The sequence below is a fragment of the Pundamilia nyererei genome, unplaced genomic scaffold, assembly GCF_000239375.1.
Source record: "Pundamilia nyererei isolate P.nyererei 1_Seehausen unplaced genomic scaffold, PunNye1.0 scaffold00081, whole genome shotgun sequence".
In the NCBI taxonomy this organism is placed as follows: Eukaryota; Metazoa; Chordata; class Actinopteri; order Cichliformes; family Cichlidae; genus Pundamilia; species Pundamilia nyererei.
The window spans coordinates 1,403,428-1,425,034 of NW_005187482.1; the positions used below are offsets into that span (position 1 = coordinate 1,403,428).

General features: G+C 41.0%; 2 protein-coding genes across 5 annotated transcripts in view; both read right to left on the minus strand.

Annotated features, from left to right (window-relative positions):
* Window positions 1-661: 661 nt before the first annotated feature.
* LOC102199188 (cysteine protease ATG4D-like) lies at window positions 662-8,913 on the minus strand. Of its 2 annotated transcripts, none has more exons than XM_005738032.2 (11): window positions 8,757-8,913; window positions 6,793-7,043; window positions 6,604-6,687; window positions 6,316-6,486; window positions 4,613-4,901; window positions 4,463-4,530; window positions 4,116-4,243; window positions 3,862-3,940; window positions 3,695-3,768; window positions 1,889-2,008; window positions 662-1,693 (listed from the first exon to the last, which is right to left on the minus strand). In XM_005738032.2, exons 2-11 carry the CDS (start codon window positions 6,983-6,985, stop codon window positions 1,523-1,525), a joined length of 1,377 nt encoding a protein of 458 aa, XP_005738089.1. In that variant the 5' UTR covers window positions 6,986-7,043; window positions 8,757-8,913; the 3' UTR covers window positions 662-1,522. The 2 variants fall into 2 exon arrangements, with proteins under 2 accessions (XP_005738089.1, XP_005738088.1); XM_005738031.2 differs by having other exon boundaries at window positions 6,316-6,489.
* Window positions 8,914-11,154: 2,241 nt separating this feature from the next.
* LOC102199674 (microtubule-associated serine/threonine-protein kinase 1-like) overlaps window positions 11,155-21,607 on the minus strand; it is a 49,317-nt gene continuing 38,864 nt past the window's right edge. For all 3 annotated transcript variants that reach the window (XM_013912097.1, XM_013912096.1, XM_013912098.1), the window contains 14 exons: window positions 20,606-20,744; window positions 20,355-20,487; window positions 19,383-19,548; window positions 19,150-19,251; window positions 16,903-17,025; window positions 16,605-16,714; window positions 16,338-16,498; window positions 15,945-16,204; window positions 15,631-15,852; window positions 15,316-15,545; window positions 14,999-15,121; window positions 14,765-14,898; window positions 14,488-14,675; window positions 11,155-13,591 (listed from right to left, as the gene is read on the minus strand). In XM_013912097.1, coding sequence (XP_013767551.1) covers window positions 11,991-13,591; window positions 14,488-14,675; window positions 14,765-14,898; window positions 14,999-15,121; window positions 15,316-15,545; window positions 15,631-15,852; window positions 15,945-16,204; window positions 16,338-16,498; window positions 16,605-16,714; window positions 16,903-17,025; window positions 19,150-19,251; window positions 19,383-19,548; window positions 20,355-20,487; window positions 20,606-20,744 — 3,692 coding nt within the window. In that variant the 3' untranslated portion in view covers window positions 11,155-11,990. The remainder of the gene's footprint in view (window positions 13,592-14,487; window positions 14,676-14,764; window positions 14,899-14,998; window positions 15,122-15,315; window positions 15,546-15,630; window positions 15,853-15,944; window positions 16,205-16,337; window positions 16,499-16,604; window positions 16,715-16,902; window positions 17,026-19,149; window positions 19,252-19,382; window positions 19,549-20,354; window positions 20,488-20,605; window positions 20,745-21,607) is intronic.

Consider the following 21,607-nt stretch of genomic DNA (forward strand, 5'->3'; position numbering starts at 1 on the left):
GTTTTAACTCCCCCACTTTGGTGTAGTTTCACTCTTTGCAGCTGTACAAACTATACCCAAATATAACTTGTCTTTTTGTCAAACATCCATGCAGTCACTGTAAAGGAAGAGAAGACTGCATCAGAATCCATAAATATCCATTATTTCAACTATAACATAATCAATACAAAAGTGTTTTATTTTATTTTAAGCCTCATGCACTCATTGGGGTGCAGTTGAAGCTGAACCAAGAAATGGCCTATGTTCACATCAACACATGCTCCTTTTTACTGAAGGACAGAATCAATGTGTTGGCTAGGTTTTTCTCCAAGTTCTTGGAGAAGGCAGCACAGGTATGCTCTGCTCTCCTGAGACCTTCCAGGACAGACTGAAATGGAAATTTGTGGCTAGTAAAGGTGCCACCTGAGGGAACTGGAGGCCCCCTCCGGAAGACTGATGACCTGGGTTATCACATACAGGGGAAGCAAACTGAAAAACAGCAAGGATTCTGAGCAACCATTACTAACTGAACTTTAGTACCGTTTGTATTGTATTACATGCAAGGGACTGAGTCAACATTGTCACGATGGCTGCTTAGAAAAGATGAGGGGGACAAAAACGCATTAATCAGATACATCCTGACATGCAGACATTTTTTCCTCCTTTTGACCAAAACACTCTCTTCCCCCTGACCAAACATGGTTGTTTCAGATGGCTGCCCCAAGATGATCCTGGTTCTGTGGGAAGCTTCTTCCTGTTAAAGGGGAGTTCTACCTCCGCACCATCACTAACCAGTTGCTTATCAAGGATGGTCATTGTAGCTCTCTCTTATTGTGGGGTAATATATTACATTTTAAAGCTCCATGAGTTGACCATCGTTGTGAACTGAACTATATAATCATCACTGAGACTGAAAACAATTATTCTTTCATGGCAATCTTTTTTTTTTTGTTCTCGCTCCTCTTCTCAATCAAGCCTGATGTTTTCATAAGGTCAGTACCAACAGGAAATGCAGTAGTTAAAGTAAGAGTGCACTACAGTGAATACTTATTTCTTTTTCATAAATTAATTTTGTCATTCCTAATCTGTTTATTTAGACAGCAAAAAACCAGCCAACCTGTAACATTTTCAGTAAATCATCATTATCCAGTGAGAGTAACTTTTTAAAACCCATTCAAGAAAAAATTAATCTATTCACTTGTGCGAAATCAATCACAGTCGACTTGAAGTGTAGCACACAGGGCCATGACCTCATGGATATTTGGCCAATCTCAAGTCAATTAGAATGACGAGAGTTGATGAAATTATTAAAGCATTTACCTCTAAAACATAAAAAAAATAAATACAAACTGCAATAAAATATAACATTCTCAGTACTGATGCATAAACACTTCCCATGAAACTACTTAGGAGTCCATCTACCTCACTGTGTGTGAATGATGAGGACAATGTTCTTATGCTCAGTAATTTCCAAAAGGTGCAAAATGCTATGTTGAAAATTCAGTGAAGGACCTCCATCAGGGCAGAGATGATCTTTTTATGTTTACAATAGAACAAACTCATCCATGCTGTTGTTTGTATCGACTCTTCCCAGTTGGGTCTTCCTCTGTAGGAAGGTGACGCTGTGCGTGGGCGTGTTTGCTCTCGCTTCCTCCCGTGTTTTTCCTTCTTCAAATATAAACATGGGATATGTCTCTGCAGATGCTGACACAGCCTGTGGGAGACAGAAGGTGAACTAGAACTAATAACAATAAGCAGTGGAGAGTAGAATAATTCCTTCAAATTAACTTGATCATTTTTTTGTTTTGTAAAAAAAGGACAAAACAAATTTAGATCAGGTCTAACACAAATTATATTTCATGTAATAAAATGCTCCTGGAACAGAAGCCCAAATGATCCATGCACATACCTCATTAACACTTGCGCACAACGACTCAAACTCCATTTGTCCTTTTGCATAAAATCCGATGGTGCAGCTGGGGTCCATGCGAGAGAAAGGCATTTTCCTGGGATTCTTACAGTGAAACGACTGCAAGCAGTGGAGACAGAAATGGGATCACACAAAAATCTCATTAGGCTCAGAGGAGAAACCTCAAAACGTCTCACACTGACGATTCAACAAACACGTGGATATTTGTACACCATGTGGTGCTACTGCAGCTGCCAGGTTTTAACAGAAGTCATTACTTCATAGACAAAATGGGCATCCAGTCCATATACCGAGAGTGCATGAAAACATGCTAGCAAGGATGTAAGTAGAGACGTTAACTAAAAGGAGAAAGATAAACGGTTAAGCGCCAACACAGCATGGCCCAAGATATGGAAGAAAGTTAAAAGAATTCAACCAATTCTGATTGTGTCAGAATCGAGGCCACTGACTGAAAGATATCCGACTCTAACAAGTTAATAATAAACTTTTTGTCAACAAAGTATAACCCGGGTAAACTGAAAAGCAAATATGATCTATATAGCAAGTGTGATGCAAAAAAATATATAATAAAATTACATTTTTTTAATTTTTAAAAAGGGTTTAGATATATCAGTCTTATCCAGTGTTATGAAGACAGAAATTGTGGAACATGTTCTCTTCTTTCAATGTAAAACATGAATATGAATTTTGGAATTTTTAAAACTGGCTTCACTCGGAATAATACGTTTGCTCACTATGAGTATGTGAATGAAAACTGGGGTAACTGGACTGGTAATTAATCTGATTTATGCAAGCACAATATTTTTTGCATAAATCAAAACACGCAAAGTTCAAGTGGACGGAAGAAAGTTCTCAAAATATTTTCTAGATTTCTTTGAAGGACTCACATGTGCTTCTGTTTTATTATCATTTATTTAGTCGTCCATTTCTTGTCTCAACACCAGGGTACGGCTCTTCTTCTCTTCAAGAGCCCTGAAGTGTTTGTATATTGCATTAATTAAAAGAAAAAGAATATTTAACATCACTGCGTCGTTATAACCCCAAGGTGGCATGCCTTTCAGTCTGCGAACACCGACTTGAACCCAACCTCATCCCTGTTGTCCATCTTCGTGCTTTTATTTTTACTCACTTTTAGTCCTTGCTCACTAAAAGCTCAGCATCTAAGTGCTATTTTTAAATTCGCCCTTGTCACAATGGGTCGCTACAGCAAGTAGCGCCACATGTTGGGTTTTTACCTGACAAATCCCTGAAGGTATTTGTGTCTCTGACTGGAATTAAAAGTGCAATATTTTGCTTGCCAGGTAAACATATGAACAACTATACTATGGAAAAACCTCTAAAAAGTCATAATTGAATGGTTTTTATTCAAAGACATATAAACTTTAAAAATATTTCATACAGTGTCCCCGGGTTAAAATTAATTCAAATGACCTATAAGGAAAACGCAGTGATACTGATGAAGGAGTAATTTGAGGGTTCATCTTACACCTGGTGTTCTGCAAACTTGCTGAGCCAGTTCTACTTGTTACCCTTTAAAAAACCAGCCTAGATTTTGAAAAGTTCCACAGGCAAACAATACATAGCAAAGTAATCTGAAACACAACTTTTATTTATTTTTCAACAGAAATGTTTCGAATCCATTTGACTTTGGCACAAGCAGAGGCCCGAGTCAGTGGAAAAGAGGTACTGTAGAGCTGTGGTGGCATGTCTCACCTTACTTAAAAGTGATCACAAGAGGAAACAAAACAGAAAGCCAGAAAGAAGAAGAGAAATGGTTGCTCATACCTCCAAGGGAAAGTTATTTGTTACATCCACTGTGGGCTGACAGTAGTGAGGGTCCAAGTACAGCAGATGGTCATCTTTTGTACAAACGTGCCAGAGGAAGAAAGAAAATGTAAGGACGGACATGAAATGGCTCAACACAATCATAACACACAATTTACTCGGCTTACCCTGGAAGCCAACAAAGAACAAAGAGTGCTTTGGTTTGCCGCCAATGATCCCGATGCAGCACTCCAACATCAAGAGTTTCTGTTGAAAGACAAAAGGAACGGCTGAATTTTTCCATTCAGAGATCCAGTTTTCCTTAAAATAAACAAAAACAAACCCCCCCTCCCTGAAAATATTCACAAACAAGCCTTAGAGACATATCTCTAAGTTCAGTAAGGCACCCAGATTACATTACGTAAAAATACTGGTTCTGTACTTTGACACTGGTGATGTAGGACGGATTGAGATCTTGCCCGCCAAGACGCACAGGAACCAGGATGAGGACAGATTTCCAGTGCTGAGGGAGAGGCCGTTCGCACAACTTCCTCACATCCTGCAGGTAGACTGAACAAAGAAGGAAAGAGACATCTAAAGTCCATTTGACTCATTGAATCTTTTCAACACCAATTTAAGCTTTTAAAAACAAACAACAAAAACCCACATTTTCTTTAAAAAAAAAAAAGAAAAAAAGAATCAACTTTTTTAAAAAGAGTTTATCCACAATCTCCTCTTCTTAAAAAATTAAATATGTTGTGTTGCAAACACTATAAAGATAACACTCACTGGTGCAATCTTGTGCTACATACACAACTAGATTGGGAAGATCCACTACTGCAGCTTCCACAGCTTTCCTGAAACAGAATGACCTTCACTGTTAGAAACGATAAACTTTTTAGTTCAACTGGTCTCTTACATCATCAATTTAAGTCTCACCGGAGGATATGTGCCGCAATGGATGGACCATACCAGTCCCCAGCCTTCTTCCCTGAGCTTTTGCCCAGTTCTACAAGCCGATGTATGCCAAAGGGAGCTGTGGGGTTGTCTGCAAACCAGCGTAAAATCCTTCTGTGTGTACTCTCCACGGGTCTATCCAGGATGGACCCCCAGCTCAAATGTCGACTTCTCTTGCTTTCCCTTTCACTCGAACTAAATCCATCGTTCACAGAGTGCATCAGGTCCATGTCATCTTTGACAACACGTTGGTTCCCAGACCAGGTGCAACCTTAAAAAAAAAAAAAAAAAAAAAAAAAAAGACAGTCGTTATTGAAGAGTTTGTATATTTGTTTCACTGAGAAGTAAAATGCAGTTTTCCACTGTTCTCATCTGTGGCAAAATGATTTTCTTTCAGATGAGTTTTTTTCTTAAGATATTTGTTTTGCCATACTGTAAAATGTTATTGAGCTATACACCATTCTACCTACTGTATGTTCATTATTTGTTGTGTTTAATTTGATGCGATATAAAATTCTGTAACAACTTCTAAAGATGGGGCAAATGAAAAATAGCTCGTTGTGTACACAGACAACTTTGTTTAATTTCCTATAGCTCACTATAGTAGAACAGAGTTAAACTGTAAAATAAGCGTATAGCATTTATTTCAGAGGAATTGCCGTCACTTTTATGCACCGTTTCCCATTTGCAGGTGCTCAAATGTAACTGGACAATTAAATCTAAGGCTGCGTCATGGTGCTTTACCAGTTTAGTAGATTAATGTCAGCAGGTGATTCCCATCATGGCATGAAAGCTGCTAAAACTGTGAACCCCAACATACTAAACAGTCAAAGGAGATTCCAGTGAAAGTTAAGCAAACAGTCCATCCAAAAACAAATGAACCAGAAAGACCGCACAAATAGTATGAATCAAATCAACATTTACATCCTGACGAAATACAACGAAGTACAACTTTCCTAGCATTAAAAAAGAAGCAAAAATAATGGAGCATCATTTCAGGACAAAGCAAAACTTCTTTAGGCCACACAGCCAAGTAAAGAACTTTCTGCAGGAGGCAGCCATGAATGAACTGATTCTTCATGTTTTGGAGAAATGAGACTAAAATTAGACTCGTAATCCGAATCACACAACATCCTTTTGTAAACCACAGAGCAGTCAGCATGATGTTTTGCATGCTTGGCTTCCACTGATGCTGGATCACTAGTGTTTATGGGTGATCACGGAAGACAGATGCATCTGGATGAAATCTGAAGTGCATAGAGCTAAACTTTCTTCCTAGATTCAGCCAACTGCAGCAAAGCTGACTGGACAGTGTTTTTAAATAGCACAGATGGACAATGACCTAAAACACACTGTTAAAAATACTTCAGAAAAGTTTAAAGGCAAAGACATAAAATACTCAACAATGGCTGAGTCGATCATCTGAGCAACTCAAAACAATCGAGCTGAATTTTACCTGCCAAAGACAGAAGTGAAGGCACAAAGACCCCAGATTGAGGAACACCTGAAAACAGCAATAAAAGGCCTAAAAAGGAGGAACCCACTGTTTAGTGTACCCGACTTTAAATTTCAGAGAAATATTGACTGCAAGTAAAGCCAGTCTGTTTGAATGAAAATAATCTCTGGATGTCTTTTCACTTGTTGATCAGACTATGTGATACTGTAGCAGGACAGTGTGTAATCACCTGGTGGCATCAGATGCAGTAGCAGGCCCTGTGCCAGCAGCATCTGGCTGGAGCGTAGAACACAACCCCAACCGCTGTCGGTGGTCAGAGAGGAGCCGGGGAGCGGACGGAAACCTCGTCTGTATGTAAACCACAGGAGCGATGCAAAGCACCAACGGAAATGCTGTTGATCTACTGCAACAATTACAGAGGCGCAATTACAATTTTCTCCTTTGCTTTTACAGTCACATGACAGATCGTTTCAGGGTTTACGCGGGACAAATGCTCTACTCCTACAAAATGCCTCACCTTCATCTTTGAGCTCATAGGATTTCCCCAGCATGAACACAGGAGAGCGCTTGCTAAATTTAGATTTTTGCTTCAAGGTCCAGCCTGAAATGGAAAAACGGTAACTGTTTATTTTCAAAAAACAAGGAGGACAAGCAGGTCTGCTCACCACATCACTTATTTTCAGTCTCTGACAGAAAAAGAACTGACCGTATTTGACGCTGTTCCATGCTGAGACCAACTTGTCTTTGAATCTGCCTTTGTCCTCTGCCTCCTGGTCATCCCTGCTGTCTTCTAGGCCCTGGGAAACAGCTGATTCAGTAGAGAAAAAGACCCAATCATCCATGAGGTCATCAGCAGTAGACTGACCCACAAACTGAGCAGAGGAGGTGCTAGGCTTCATAACATGTAGAGATGACCACGATGGAGCAAGAAGAATTGCTCATTATCATCACAGCAGCCTACACACAAAGAAAAAAATAATAATAGCCCAGTTACATACATATGATGCAATCAGCCATGGATGATGCACCCATATGCAATAATTATAGGATGCATTCTTGCGACACACAAACTCTACTAGCAGATCTCAGAAGCTAATGTTACACTCAGCAAAGCCATTAATGATCCGTGTCAGTAAGGAAAAAGAAAGCACGTGACGGCACCCTGTGACTCAAGGAATTTCAGATATGCCTATTTAACTGCAGCAGGAGACTTGCTGGTTTCTTATTTTAACTAACATTTGGCCACTAACTCTGAAATTTTAGAAAACGGATTTTTGGCAAAGTGCTGCATTTACATGTTCATGCAATTTGTGCGGCTAGATGAGTAAACAGTGTAAAAGTCCCAAGACAACAGTGTAAAAATCTGCACAACAAGCAAAATGAAGTAAATTATCAGAAACAAATGTGCTTGTACTGTTCACAAATTGACACAGTGACTGATATATTTTCATGTTCTGAATCATGGGTCAGTTTTCCAGCCTAGCCTTACACTAAAAGCTTATTTTTTTCCCCCCTCAGTGGAGATCATCCTTGATTTTTCTTTTACTCTGGGAGTAGGCTTAATCTATGTCCGTGGAACTGGCTGTATGAGTTTGTTAATACTAATGTTAATTTGTTAATCAATGAGTTGATGAGACTGAGTTGCTGCTGTTAGCAGAACTTCATAAACAGATCAGTAGCTTAGTTTTGTGCCTCTCCAGTTCAGGCTAAGGGCCTCCTCAGATGGGGAACAAGATAAAACTGATGTAGGAAAGGAAACAACACAATGCTCAACTGAAAAAAGGGTAATTATTTTGACCTCTTAACCTTCTATATTTCAGTTGAATGTGTGTATTTCACAGTTACTTTCAAACGGAACCATTTAAAAAAAGGGACATCAAACATAAGGCCCAGGGGCCAGAATCAACCCACAAGAGGCTCCAGTCCAGGTAACTGGACACCTTTGAACAATGTGAAAAAGTGCATGGATTTTGGACTTTTAATTGTATTTTCATGAGTTTTACGTTTGATATTACTGACAAAAGACACCCCGCTCCCCCACAATGCCTTTCATGCTATACCAAAGTAGTTAAGTAAACAATTAAATAAGAGAAAATATACCGTTTTTCAGTATCTACTATAGATGTCTTGTTTTTTTGTGTTTTGTATTTTCTGTAAATGAACAAAACAACTGAGACATACATCCTGTTAAATTGCACCTTTTTTTCTTAAATCATGGGCATCTCGGGGATTAAATGTCTAGTTAAATGTCTCTGCACTCAGAGAAAGGGAAGTTTCACTGGTCTGGCCCACTTAAGGTCAAAGTGAGCTGTATTTGGCCCGCATGATGTAAAAGTTTAACCACGACCTACGAGTTTTAGTTAGTAGTCTCTCTCTTCGGTCGTTCAGTTCAAACATCTCACAATTGAAATATTTCAGAAGTCCGGTAAAGCTTGGGAAACTGGTTTAATACTGAACAGCTTATTATGATGTGCTCACGTGTTTTGTTTTTTAATTTTAAAGAAGCATTAAGTCTTTAAGTTCGAATACTTAAATTGTAACGTTACCTTCCATAGGCGAGTGGCACGGAATCAAACTAGTTTACAGTAAACTACAGCGCTGTGTGAATACACCAGTGACACCTCTGTCAAACAAAATTAAGCGAATTAACACATAAAAAATACATTTTACCATCATTTCGGTAGTGTCATTCTACCTCCGGTGATAAGAATGAGTCCGTGAGCAAATGTGAATGAAGTGTGCCGGTCTGTTTTCGTTTTGTTGGGCTCAGTTTTGCTCGGTCTTCGAACAGCAGCAGTCAAGTGAAGTTGCGCTCACTTCCTGTTTATACAGGTCACGTGTTGTCACTCCTGTGATTGGCCAACGGAGGACCAATAACAGTGAGACCCGACTCTCAGGGCGGACGTTCATGTTAGACTCAAAAAGTGAGACAAAGGAAATATTTTTTGCATTTTATTCTGCACTATAGGCTTTTTTATTTTATTTTTTTATTTTTTTTAGTTTGTTTGTTTTTGCATTGTTTTTTTTACGACAGTGGCTATTAGGTATGTAACAATGTAATGGACAACAATAGTCTGAGAAAGCAAAGTTCTCGTAAACACGCCTAACACTTGGACAAAAATAGATGTGACAGCAACATCACAGCTTCCGACTTAACAGAAAGACTAGTCAAAACTGCACAGGATGGGCTAGCCACATAGATTTGGTAAATTTCTCATTCTAAACGTAATCAGCGTCAGAACATGAACTAATATTAGTAGTAAATCAGAATTTGAAATAAATACAAAGTTACTAAATACAACAAATAGAAAAAATATAAGAAAAAATAAAAAGTTTGACACAACATAAAGTGCATTTTTTTCCTCACATCACACTAAAACCACCACTGTTTAATGTCTAAACATCTAAACGTCATATAAATCTGATTCAAAGATGTTCATCATTAATCAATCAGAACTATAATGTGTGGGTTAGAAAGATCCACAGGCAGAAGATAGACTGCTCATTAAATGTTCACTAGTTTTTTTGTGTACCTCAGGTCCTCTGGTGTCAAGTTAGTTCATCCACAAGGTGGCAGTCTAAACCAGGTCTTGGACCTGGAGTCCAGAATCTATCAAGATCACTTGAACACACAACAATAAACATCACCTTAACACTAAAATCCTCTTGACAGATCTACTCCTGTGTACAACCTACTACGGTTTCACTGACGAGGATGCTCAGTTTTATGGAACTGGGCACTTTTGGATTGCATATTGTTACACATTTAAGTACAAAAACCCAACAAAAACATCACATTATCCCTAAATGAAAACACTGGCACTTTCCTTCACACCTATTACACTATAAACTGTACTTCTGCATAAATAACAAAGAGCGAGTGAAACCACAAAATCTCCTCTAAGTTGTACTTTCATTACGCTTCTGTCTCCACTTTGTCTCCATACCACACTCTGAGCACACTTATATATTCACTTAATAGGTTAAAATATGTAATTGCACATTTCACTATGACCAGCAGAGACAGCTATTTAAACCAAATGCTTGACTTATTGCAACCCTTTCCCCTTATTTTTTCTCATCTAGAGCACAATGTAAATGTAATATTGAGGACACACACAGAGAAAAACTCACATCATTAACACATTGCATAGCGTCCCAGTGCAAGATCACCTCACCAGTGTCTCAAAATCCAGCCCTTAAACACATCTGGAACAAACAAGCTGATCCCCATTCCAGTATCTTGGTCCAGAGTTCAGGATTGTTTGACCCCCCCCCCCAGTGCACGACATATGAAAAACCTTTCTGTGTCTGATCCCTTTTAGTAACTAAAGACTAAAGAAAATACAGTTCGTGTCATACTGAACTAAATGATATAGCCGATGTAATGTAATGCCCATTTAAATGAGGCATGTGTGCCAAAATTATGTTCACATGCTCACTGCTTATGTCTGCTTAACATGTCAAGTTATATTTGAAACAGTCCAGGACAAAAATACAAAACGTAGAAACCAGCATACAGTTAGCTCCATAAGCTTTTGGGACATTTTCAAACACAAGTGAAGTGAATGATTGCAGATTTCTTTTCTAGGAACCCTTTTGTGAAGGTTGTCAAAGCCTACAAATATGAAATACAGAAGGATCAGAATAATCAATAAAGAAAAATAAGGAGAAAAAGAGAAACAGCTTCTGATCTGAAGCACACCGCATCATCCGTCAAACATGGTGGAGGCAGTGTTATGGCATGGACATGTTTAGCTGTCAGTGGAACTGAGGCACTAGTGTTTATTGATGATGTGACCGTTGAAAGAAGCAGCAGGATGCATTTAGTGAAGTGTACAGGAACATGCTTTCTGCTCGGTTTCAGACAAACACTGCAAAACTGATCAGACAGCTCTTCACGGTGCAGCTGGATAATGACCTAAAGCAAACTGCAAAATAAACCCAAGAGTTTCTAAAAGCAAAGAAATAGGAGATGTTTAAAAACTGTTTAAATATTAAAAGAAAAGCATAAATGAAAGGCAAAATTAATTTAAAATAAATAAATAACATGAAATGTAAACCCAAGTGTAAAAAATAAATTGATCAAAATTCACAAATAGAAACAAACAGCAACCGAGTAAACAAGCAGTAAGAAATTTTTCACAGGAGACTTGACAAAAACTATGTAACGCCTCAAATTTGACTAAAAGCAAACACAATTTGTTGGGTCTCTAAAAGTTATTTAAAATTATCAGCTGTTTGGAAGGACCTTACACAGATTGTTCCAGAGCCTGAGATCCATAACAGAAAGTAATCTTCAACATATTGTGGAGCTGACTCACAATAAAAATGCTATTACATAAGAGCATTTAAAAAAATCAATTCTGTCTTTCACAGTTTTTTCTTTCTGCTACGAGTTAAGTCTTTGAAACAACATAAAAAATATTTAGTCACATGTCAAATCGACACACACGGCAAACACGTGAACATAATTTTGGCACTACTGGACCCCCATACAAGGATAACAGACTCCGACCTGTCTGCGCATGTGGCTGTGTTCAGTTGAAAAGTTGTTCACAGTGTTCTCTACCTTAAGGTCTGCTGTATAATTTTAATTTTTTTAAATATTCTTTCATTTCCCATGTACAGTGTTAGACATGCATTCAGACATATGCATTTGTTTGTACTATATACAACATAATGTGATGAACATACAGTACATACACAGGTCTACATTAGGACACCATGTGCACATGTTTTCCAGCAGGAGTCAGCTGATGCAACTTTGTTCTGTCATCTTTTTTGGTCTTTTTTTCAGCATGTCTCTCCATTTACATTTTGTGTAAATTCATGATATGTTAGCTTGATGCTACAGTTAAAAAGGCATTGCATGGGACAATCGCACTCCCTCTGAAGCTCTTATCACGAGTGATGCTTAGAGCTGCGAATGTTTCCTTTATCAGATTGGATAGTGCTGGCTGCTGTCTGAGCCCCCCGGCGGAGACTGACAGACGAAGCTTCTCCTTTTCCTGCAGTGCTTCCCCGCTTCTCCTCGCCAGACTTGGATATGTCTTTTACCTTGCCTCCCTCTTGTGATCCCCCCTTCATAGGCCCGAGGACTGTTTTGGCCACGCTTGTGAGCTGGGTAACGAAGCTGGCTTTATCCCCTGGAGACATGGGCCGTGACTTGCTCGAGGCGGGTGAGGCTGCATTCGAGGAAGGCGACATGGGGTTCTCCTCCAGGACCTCCAGGTGTTGCCTCTCCTCCTTGACTCCTCTGTTTGTTGGCTTCTCCTCTTTGCATCTGGCTGCAGCGTGGGCTTGACCCTGGTTTGGAATTACAGGTGTAGGTCCTTTGAGCTTGGTGGTATCACTAGCTTTATAGCTTGCGCCTTTCTCTATCGTGTCTGTACCTTTACGCTGCTTGAGCTGCTCTGTAGGTGCTTTCTGAAAGGTCCCTTTGTGTGCAGCTGAAGGGCCTTTTGCCTTCTCCTCAGTCTTCTCCTGAGCTTTTGTTGCAGGTCCACTATCTGTTTGTGCACTTTGCTGCTTGGAGTCTTGCTTTAGCAGGCCCTTTGATGTGCCTGAAGGAGACTTTTTTTCACTGGGTTTACTCTTAAAAGTTGCTGCCTCAGAACCGGAAAGGCTTGAACTTGGAGCTTTGATCCCAGAACCAGGCTTAACCTCTGAAGATGAAGCACTGGACTTGATTTCAACTGCAGCTCCACATCCATGACTCTTTGCAACCTCAGCAGGAAGTAACGTTTTACATGTGTCAACGACGCTCATCTTAGACTCTGCTTTAGAAGCTGCACTCTCAGTTTGTGACCCAGCAAGCTCAGACTCTGTGGTTTGGACTTCTTTCTCTCTTGCTGTTAAGAGTGTGTCACGGCTGAGTGGCGATTCCTGCCTTCCCAGACGTCTCACAGGCTTTAGGCCTCCAACTTCCCCTCCCATAGGAGGAGAGGGGGAGGATGATGATGAAGGAGATGGGGGAGCGGGTCCGTTCTCTCCTTCCATCTCTAGCAGACTTTGTAGACTGTGCTCACAGTGGAAGGACTCTCTCCTGTAGTCCCCGTGTGTCACCTCCAGGCTATGCTTGCGTAATGACACCCCCCCTGTCAGAGGAGAGGGCGATGATGATGATGAAGAAGGCAAAATCTGTGCTCCTAGCTTCTCTGCAGACTGCACCCGCTGCAGCAAAGGGGACCTGGGTGGCTCCGCACTCTTGGGACGTGGGCGGGCAACAGGAGGTGAGGAGTGCAGCTTGGCAGGAAACATCTGCGTGGTATTGGAGCTCCCTACCGTGTGCCCAGTGAGAGGTGGAGGAGAGGAGGTGGTCGGGGACGGGGTGTGAGCCAGGGGAGACAATGGGATGTTGCCAGCAGATTTGCAGCGAGCCGAGCGGTACTGCCGGTGAAGTTTGGGAGACAGCCCATGTAGGGAGCTGGGTCTCATGTGGTGAGTGGTTGCAGGTGAGTTAGGGGTGCTGGAGGCCGGGGAGCTGCTCTGGGATGATGTACCTGACGAAAAAGAAGAATATTTGAATATTTTTTTCCCAACACAATAAAATGAATATGTGTGTGTTTCTACTCATGTGTCTTGAGTTGTAGGCTAAATTATATAAAGTATATGTGTGATGAAACACATGAAACATACTTGCAATGTTAAACGCAGCTCTTTCACCTTATTTTTTTCTCAAAACAAAGTTTCTTTTGAACATTATATACTGTATGCTTCTCTTAGGCAATATTACTAGAAAACACTCCATACATTTTAATTTCTATACCCAGTTTTATCTATTCATTAAGCCAGATGATATAAATCGTTTAGTTAAAGTACAGGCATGTCTTAAAGACCTGCACAACCTCTAATTTCCTGCTTCTAAATTCAAATAAAATGACATTATTGTACTCAGCCCTAATCTTAGAAACATTATGTCTTACCAGATGCTTTTATGGCATTACCCTGCCCTCCAGTAACACTGTGATTATATATCACAGTGAATATTGGAGTCATTTTTGACCAGATATGTCCTTCAGTGCGTATTTTAAGCCTTTAGTCACTAGTGCGGTATTTCTAAAATTAGAAACATCCTGTTTCAGAATGATGCTTAAAGGCTAGTTAATGAATTCATTACTTCTAACTTGACTACTGTAATTCATTATTATTAGGAAACTGCTTTAGTGAACTAGCACAAAAAATGAATGAAACTAAATATAGTGTTAGTAACAAAAAACACTCAAAGTATTTCCTTCCCCAATAACTAATAGAGAAATGATTAATGTTTAGTCTTCCCCACTGGACTCCACAGGCAAGACATTACACGCATCTTCCTCCATCGCATTACTCCCCAATTGTTTTTTGCTTTTAAACGAGATTATAACAGGCACACGTGCTGGTCGCCTTAAATACTAACCCAGGTGCGGGGATTCAAGAGCGCCACGATAACTCTGAGTGGGCGAGCGGGCAGAGAGGCTGTGGGTGGGGGAGCCCGGGAGACTGTCTCCAGACGACAGGGAGCGATTTAAAGACGAGAGGCTCCGGCTGGTGTGGAGCAGGTTGGACTGCTTGGTAATTTTCCTGAACAGGGAGCTGCGCTTCTTACTGAAAGATGAACAAAAAGCCGAATGACTAGAGTGAAATCATCTAAATGACAGAGGGATACGTTTTCTTGGAATGCTGCAGTGACGCACTCTTGTCCGTCCTTGGCTCCGGTCCTCTTGATGCGTCGTGCCATCTTGCATTTATAGCTGGACTTGCGGGCAGGACCCACTTTGATGGAGGTGTTTTCAAAAGGAGTTGTTGTAATAGTCACCTTGTTCCCACTCTGCAGTTGATGCGCAATTATATGATTTATATTAGTACATAAATATATAGATAGATGTTTTTTAAATTGTTTTTATTTTAGATGGATAGATCTCTCCTACCTTCAGGATCAGCTCCACTACCTCTGTATGGACCAAACCGTGGACTGACTCTCCATTTACATGAGTGATGAGGTCACCAGCACTAAGTCCAGCCTCCTGAGCCGGACCTCCATCTTCCACATGCTGTGATTGGAACAAATAAACATCAGTATATTAGCCCAGTTCCCTTCAGATACTGTATGGTACTCTGCATGGGCTGTTCTGCAGAATCACACTAAAGGCGCTATGCGAATAAATAGTAATAATCACATTTGTTTCTGCATTGCTTTAAAGGGAGAAATCAAGATTTCTGCATCCTGTTTGCTTTGCTCTCTCACCCAGACCATGTGATGCACGCTGTAAACATCGCTGTCTCCCATGTAGACTCTGATAGCTCGGAGGGTGAAGCCGTACTTCTTCCCAGAGCGGTGGATGGTGATGGGAGAATGCAGGATGTTGACCATCGGGGAGTAGTCTCGGCTGGGGGATGAGTCACGAGAGGAAGGGTTGGACGAGAGGGAGCGGGGCGACATGGGGCTCGCCAGAGGGGATGCACCGTGTTGTTCCACTGAGGAGAGAAAGCACAAAAGATTCATTTGTAAACACTATTTTTTTAAATGTCTTTGTTAATGCAGTAAAAGAAATGCCTTTACCTGCTGGAATGATGACAGACAGAGCAGTGGCAGAGGCAGATTTGATAACTTTAGTTCCTGGTCTTGAGCTGCGTTTTTCTCCTTCCGAGAGCTGCTGGTGGCGAACTCTTCGCAGCACCAGGTCTGTGGTGGCCCCACGAGTCCCCGGTGGGTCTGGGAGCCCCAAAATGGTAGCACTGCTTGGCAGGGGCAGTGATGCATCAGCAGGTCTCAACAGTTTGTCTGTAATAAGGCAGAGACATGAAAGGTGATAGGAAATATATGTTTTCAAATGAAATTGTTCAAGTCATGAGATGCTCCCTCATTCGTCTTACCGCCAGCTGCAAAGCCATTACTTTCTTTAAGGAATGCCCTCAGGTCGCCTTGAGAAGAGATGGTACCCATGGCTCCTTCCAGAGACGTTCCCCTGGCCTTCACTGGAGGTTGTCTGCCCGGGACAGGCAGCTCAGAGTCCAACTCCAGAGGGGAGGCCAATCGGTAAGAATCCATAAGAGCAGAGAAGCGCCTCCGTGCCCCAGACGGAGGGCTGGAATCACTCTCAGTGAAGGAGGACTCTGAGCAGGATAAACGCTTCCTGAAAACCAAAGACAATTATATTCTGAAATAAACTTTCAATGCCAATGAACCCAGGTAGAAGATCAAAAACAAACGGAAACTGTCTAGCAAACACAGATAGCACTTTTTTTATTAACTGTGCTTTTACTCACATCTCCGGTGAGCCAGTCCTCCAGCTCTTATCTCGGAGGGTGACACTTCCCAGGCTTTCTCTCTTGGCTAAGCGATCCTCCCTGGGGACCTTGTGCTCCCGTAGAGTCACGCCATGGGGTTTATGCTCCAGCTGAGACAGATGCTCCATACTGCTGTATACCTTCACATCGGTGCAGCATAACAGTAAATATTTGGGTTCTTTTGATTGATTTGAATGTAGACTGATGAATAAACACTGACAGAAAAATAAAAGTTTAGGTCCTGACCTTACTGAAGCGAGGGGAACACGACGAGAAGCGATGAATCTCCACGGGCTCGTCGTCATTGGTATCGTCTTCATCGTATGAATGCACGTGGTGATAGCGCTCTGAACGAGCTGGGGGTGAGAAGTAATGTACATTCAGTCAACCACTGCTGACTGAATGTGCTTTATGCTAACATTTACATGGGAGAGTTAAAGACCTTGACCTGTTTCCAAGAATAAGAAATTCCTAAGGTTTAAAGGATCTGTGCTGGAATTCATTCTCTTCAATACCATTCCTTCATTCCCAAAGGGGAACTTACTGTCAAAATAACTGGTGTCTTCCTCTGACTCTAGATGAGGGATGAACTCTGCCTTCTGTCTCAGCAGGCTGTTCCAGTCCACCTCAGTGAAGAATGAGTGCTGCTTCACTTCAAAAGCACCACCTTCGGGGCAGAGCAAAGGAAAGGAGGTGGATGTAAAAAGAGAGAATGAGGGAGCGCGATGACAGACAGGTAGTAATAGCAGCCCTCAAGCATGTGGAGGCATTTCTACCCTGAATGAAGCTGACTTATTTGGGTAAACTGAACCCGTAAGCCAGCGCGCAGGATGACAGTTATTGTTCTAGGTCAGCGAGCCCCAGTCAGGGTTAGGTGTACCCAAGAGGGATGTGCAGTGGTGGAAGAAGTATTCATATGCATTTCTTAGATGAAAGTACTAATACAGCACAGTAAAAAAACCCACAAAAAAACAACTGAACTACAAATAAAAGTCCTGGATAGAGACAAAAGCATATACAGTGTCTTGTTTCACTGCTGAGAAGACAGACCAGTACAGTAAGGTTTATTAGATGGTATAAAGGAAAGCTGTTAACAGGAAGTCAGCCTAAACAATGAAATCATCAGGAAACCACAATGAGACTGTGAAAACACAAAGAAGAAAACACAAAAAATCTCAGTTTGGTGGGCCAACTGGAACTGTGACTAAAAGTTTGAGTGGACCACAGAAGACTGCAAGATTTCACATCAGGCTGCGGCATTTCTATTTTAGGATTCAAATACATCAGGAATCATTCAAATTTGTGCATTTTCTCAGAAAAGTTCATCTTAATCTTTGCAGAATAATGTTGCAGCTAAAAATCAAAGGAGAACGTGTGCAGTGGGATAGAAGCAAACTATTCAAGCACACTGCTACAGAATTGTTCAGGGAAGGTTCCCAAGTGTATCTTCAAATGTAAATAAATATACATGCCACTTTATTAGCAACACCTTGCTAGTACTGAATTGGACTCCTTTGGCCTTCTGAACCGCCTTAATTTATTGTGGCATAGATTCAACAAGGTGGTGGAAACATCCCTTGGAGATTTTTCTCCATGTTCACATGACAGCATTACACAGTTGCTGCAGATTTTTAGACTTTCTGTTCCACCACATCCAAAAAGGGCTCTGTTGGATTAAGACCTGGTGACTGAGGAAGCCATGTGGTTACACTGAACTCATTGTCAACTTCAAGAAACTAATTTGAGATGATTTGAAGTTTGTGACATGGTCTGTTATCCTGTTCGAAGCAGCCATCAGAAGATGACTGGTGAAGGGTAGACTGTGGTTATAAAGGGATGGACATGGTCAGCAGCAATAGGTAGGCTGAGGATTTTAAACAATGCTCAATTAGCACTGTTTTAAAATAGTGTCTCTAGTGGGCCAAGAAACACCATAACCAGCCTGAATTGTTGGTAAAAGGCAGGATGGGTACATGCTTTCATGCTGTTTATGCCAAATTCTGATCCCACCATCTCATTGTGCAGTAGAAATCGAGACTCATTACATCAGGCAACGTTTTTTCAAATCTTCTATTGTCCGGTTTCCTGTTCCAGTCATCAGTTTCCTGTTATTAAGCTGACATGAGTGACACCCGGTGTGGTCTTGGCTGCTGGTGGTTCAACATGTTGTCCATTCAGATATGCTTTTCTGTATATCTTGATTGTAAAAATTTGAGTTACCTTTTCCTTCCTATCAGCTCAAAACAGTCTGGCCATTCTCCTCTGACATCAGCAAGACATTTTCACCCAGAGAACTGCTGCTCATTGGATATTTTCTCTTTTTAGACCATTTGCTGTAAACCATAGAGATGTTCAGTTTGCTCAGTTTGAACTTAAGCAGGTTACCTTAACCATGTCTATATGCCTAAATGCACTAAGTTGCTGCCATGTGATTGGCTGATTAGATGTTTTAAGTGGGAGTTGAACAGGTGTACCAAATGAAGTGGCTGGTGAGCCTACATCATTTCCACATGTAAGCATTACACCATACACTGGACTAAAGAGTGAATGAAAACTAGCAGAGAGGTCTGAGCGGAAAAATCAATTATTACCACAGCTGAGAGTAAACAAATATGGTTAGAATAGTGCAAAAATATTGGAACCATAAAATATCTGTGATGCATAAATCTGCGTCAAGTCTGATTCAAATTTAAATGAATGCACATAGAAAATAACTTCAGGTGGTGAGGAATCACTACACGATTTCATCTGAATCCTGGAGAAGCCAGAAGCTCTGCTGTAGGAGACTGACCTGTGCCCAATCGAACCAGCGGATTTGTCTGCAGAAGAGAGGAGATCAGGTGCTGGGCATCAACAGGAAGAGCCTCATCTCCTTCTGGCCACACTATGTCATCTACCAGAAACAAGCCGACAGAGAGAGAGAGAGATTATGGTGGATGGTACATGACTAACAGTTTGTTTTACTTATCAGCTGCGCTCGGTGTCCAATGATGCTATTTCTACTGAGATACTTTGATCTCTCACCTGTAATGACCTGTCCAAACAGCTCCTCTGGAGTGTCTCCAAAAAAAGGCACGCAGCCCACCAGGAACTCATATAGGATGATGCCCATCGCCCACCAGTCCACTGGCTTTCCATAACCCTGACGAAGAATAACCTCTGGGGCGATATACTCTGGAGTTCCGCACACCTTAAAGTAAAGCAGCAATCGGTCGTTTCTTAAATTTTATGACCTCCGATTTTTGTGAATTACTTGGGACCCACTCATCCTTACAGGCGTGTGCATTTTTGCTGCTAATAACATTTCTTTCACATCTAACTGAATCGTGTATTCATCATTTACAACCGTACAGTCGCTCCTACAGTCGTCACAGAGCGGGAAACACACAGCATGTGGGGAGCATGCATATTTATGCTTAGCCAAGCCATCACCTCAAAGATGCCAAGACAAGATGAAAGCCCCGGTGGGTGTTTTTTCATGTGCAGATGGGCATGCACTGAATCCTAACACATATGTGGTCGACGTGATGAATGCACGTGAAATAATGAGGCTTAAATTCAAAGCGAGTGCTGAATAAAAGCCCTGGAAATATAAGCCTTTCCTGAAAGAGAAATTATTATAACCAAGGAAAGGCTGGTCTACTGTTGTGCCAACTGTGCCATATTTGTCAGATACACCTGCCACACAATGGCAGGGAATATCTTTACATGGAAATGCAGCATTCAAAGGAAATTTTATAGTGAAACTTGCTTGGATCATACTGTAGTCTACACTTTATTGCTGATAAAATAAAACACACACACACACACACACACACAGTTGTCCTGATGTGTACAGTACAATTAATTTAAATTGACTCACATTCGCTCGATACTTAGTTTTAATATAGCAGAGAGTTTTATTAATTTGTAAAATTCAGATGTTTTGTCAGACTTTATTTAAACAAATTAAGATCTGAGTAAATGGCTGTGTATCTGACTTCGCTTTGGTCATACCTGTTTATCCAAAAATTCTCGAGTATCCTTCTCTATGTGTCCTTCATACAAGTTGGTGGTCAGGCTCATCAGACCCATCTTCGACAGGCCAAAGTCAGTCAGTTTGATGTGGCCCATTGAGGTAATTAGGAGGCTGAGAACAGAAAGACAAAAGTTAAATTTGAGCAGTCTAAACCTTATTTATACATCTTAGCAAATAATTGGCACTTGCTCTCTTTGCACCTGTGTGACAGAAACTAGCTCCATCTTACTTGTCAGGTTTGAGGTCACGGTGCACAATGCCATAGTTGTGTAAGTACTCCAGCGCTAGGACTGTCTCTGCAAAGTACATGCGTGCCATTTCCACGGGCAGAGCCCCGATGTTCTTTAGCAGGGTGGCACAGTCCCCACCTGCCAACACAATTCAATATTTGATTAGTGTCCCGGGTACTCACCAGTTACAATGATTGGCTCCTGGTGGCTTTTGTGCTAGACTCCTATTTAGGCTGACAAGCACACATAGTAATGCTATATAGTTATTTAAAACTATGCTTCTTATTGTGATTGTTTGTATTGACAACATACAGGCACACAGGGAACCTACACTGGACCTCTGACCTCTTCTTCAAGGTCAAATAAGGTCAAACTTTCATAAGTTTGCTGCTGCCTTTGTATTGTATTGGGAACATTTAGGAAATGTTACAAAATATCATGTCACCTTTGACCTCTGACCTCACCGACCTACATTTCACATCTTCCTTTCTTTCAAGTTGACCCCAAAATGTGCTACATCTTTCTAAGAGCGTCTTGTTAAAGCCTTTTATCACTAATATTTAGTAGTAATAATGACATTAGTTAAACAGAAGCATCAAACGAGTCTCCAATAGAGGATTATAAATAAATGAAATCCTTACTACTTCAAAAAGCTCTCAGTGTCTATAACCCAATGAGACCTCTCAGGTCAGCAGGTGCTGATCCTTCACTTGTTCCCAGAATCAGATCCAAGTCTGCTGAGAGCGCTTCAGTTACTCTGGTCCTATTATTTGGAACAAGCTGCCTGCTGACCTCAGATCAATTACTACTGTGTCTCAAAAACAGACTCAAAACCATTTCCACAGGCCTGCACATGATAACTGTGCCACTTTGGGAAGCACACTGAGTTTACATTTAAGGAAATGTGTCATGATATTCAGTTCAGTCAATATACGGTGGGATTTAGGTTATGGTGTATACAAACAGGAACATTTAGCTCACTAACCAGTTAACAGCTTAGA

Bases quoted from the DNA above. Each gene is read 5' to 3' on its own strand.
- LOC102199188 (XM_005738031.2), bottom strand. From the start codon at position 6,985: ATGAAGCCTAGCACCTCCTCTGCTCAGTTTGTGGGTCAGTCTACTGCT. The intron at 2,009-3,694 runs GTATGAGCAACC...CACTGCTTGCAG, and splicing joins CAAATAACTTTCCCTTGGAG to TCGTTTCACTGTAAGAATCC. The intron at 1,694-1,888 runs GTATGTGCATGG...TGTCTCCCACAG, and splicing joins TGTGCGCAAGTGTTAATGAG to GCTGTGTCAGCATCTGCAGA.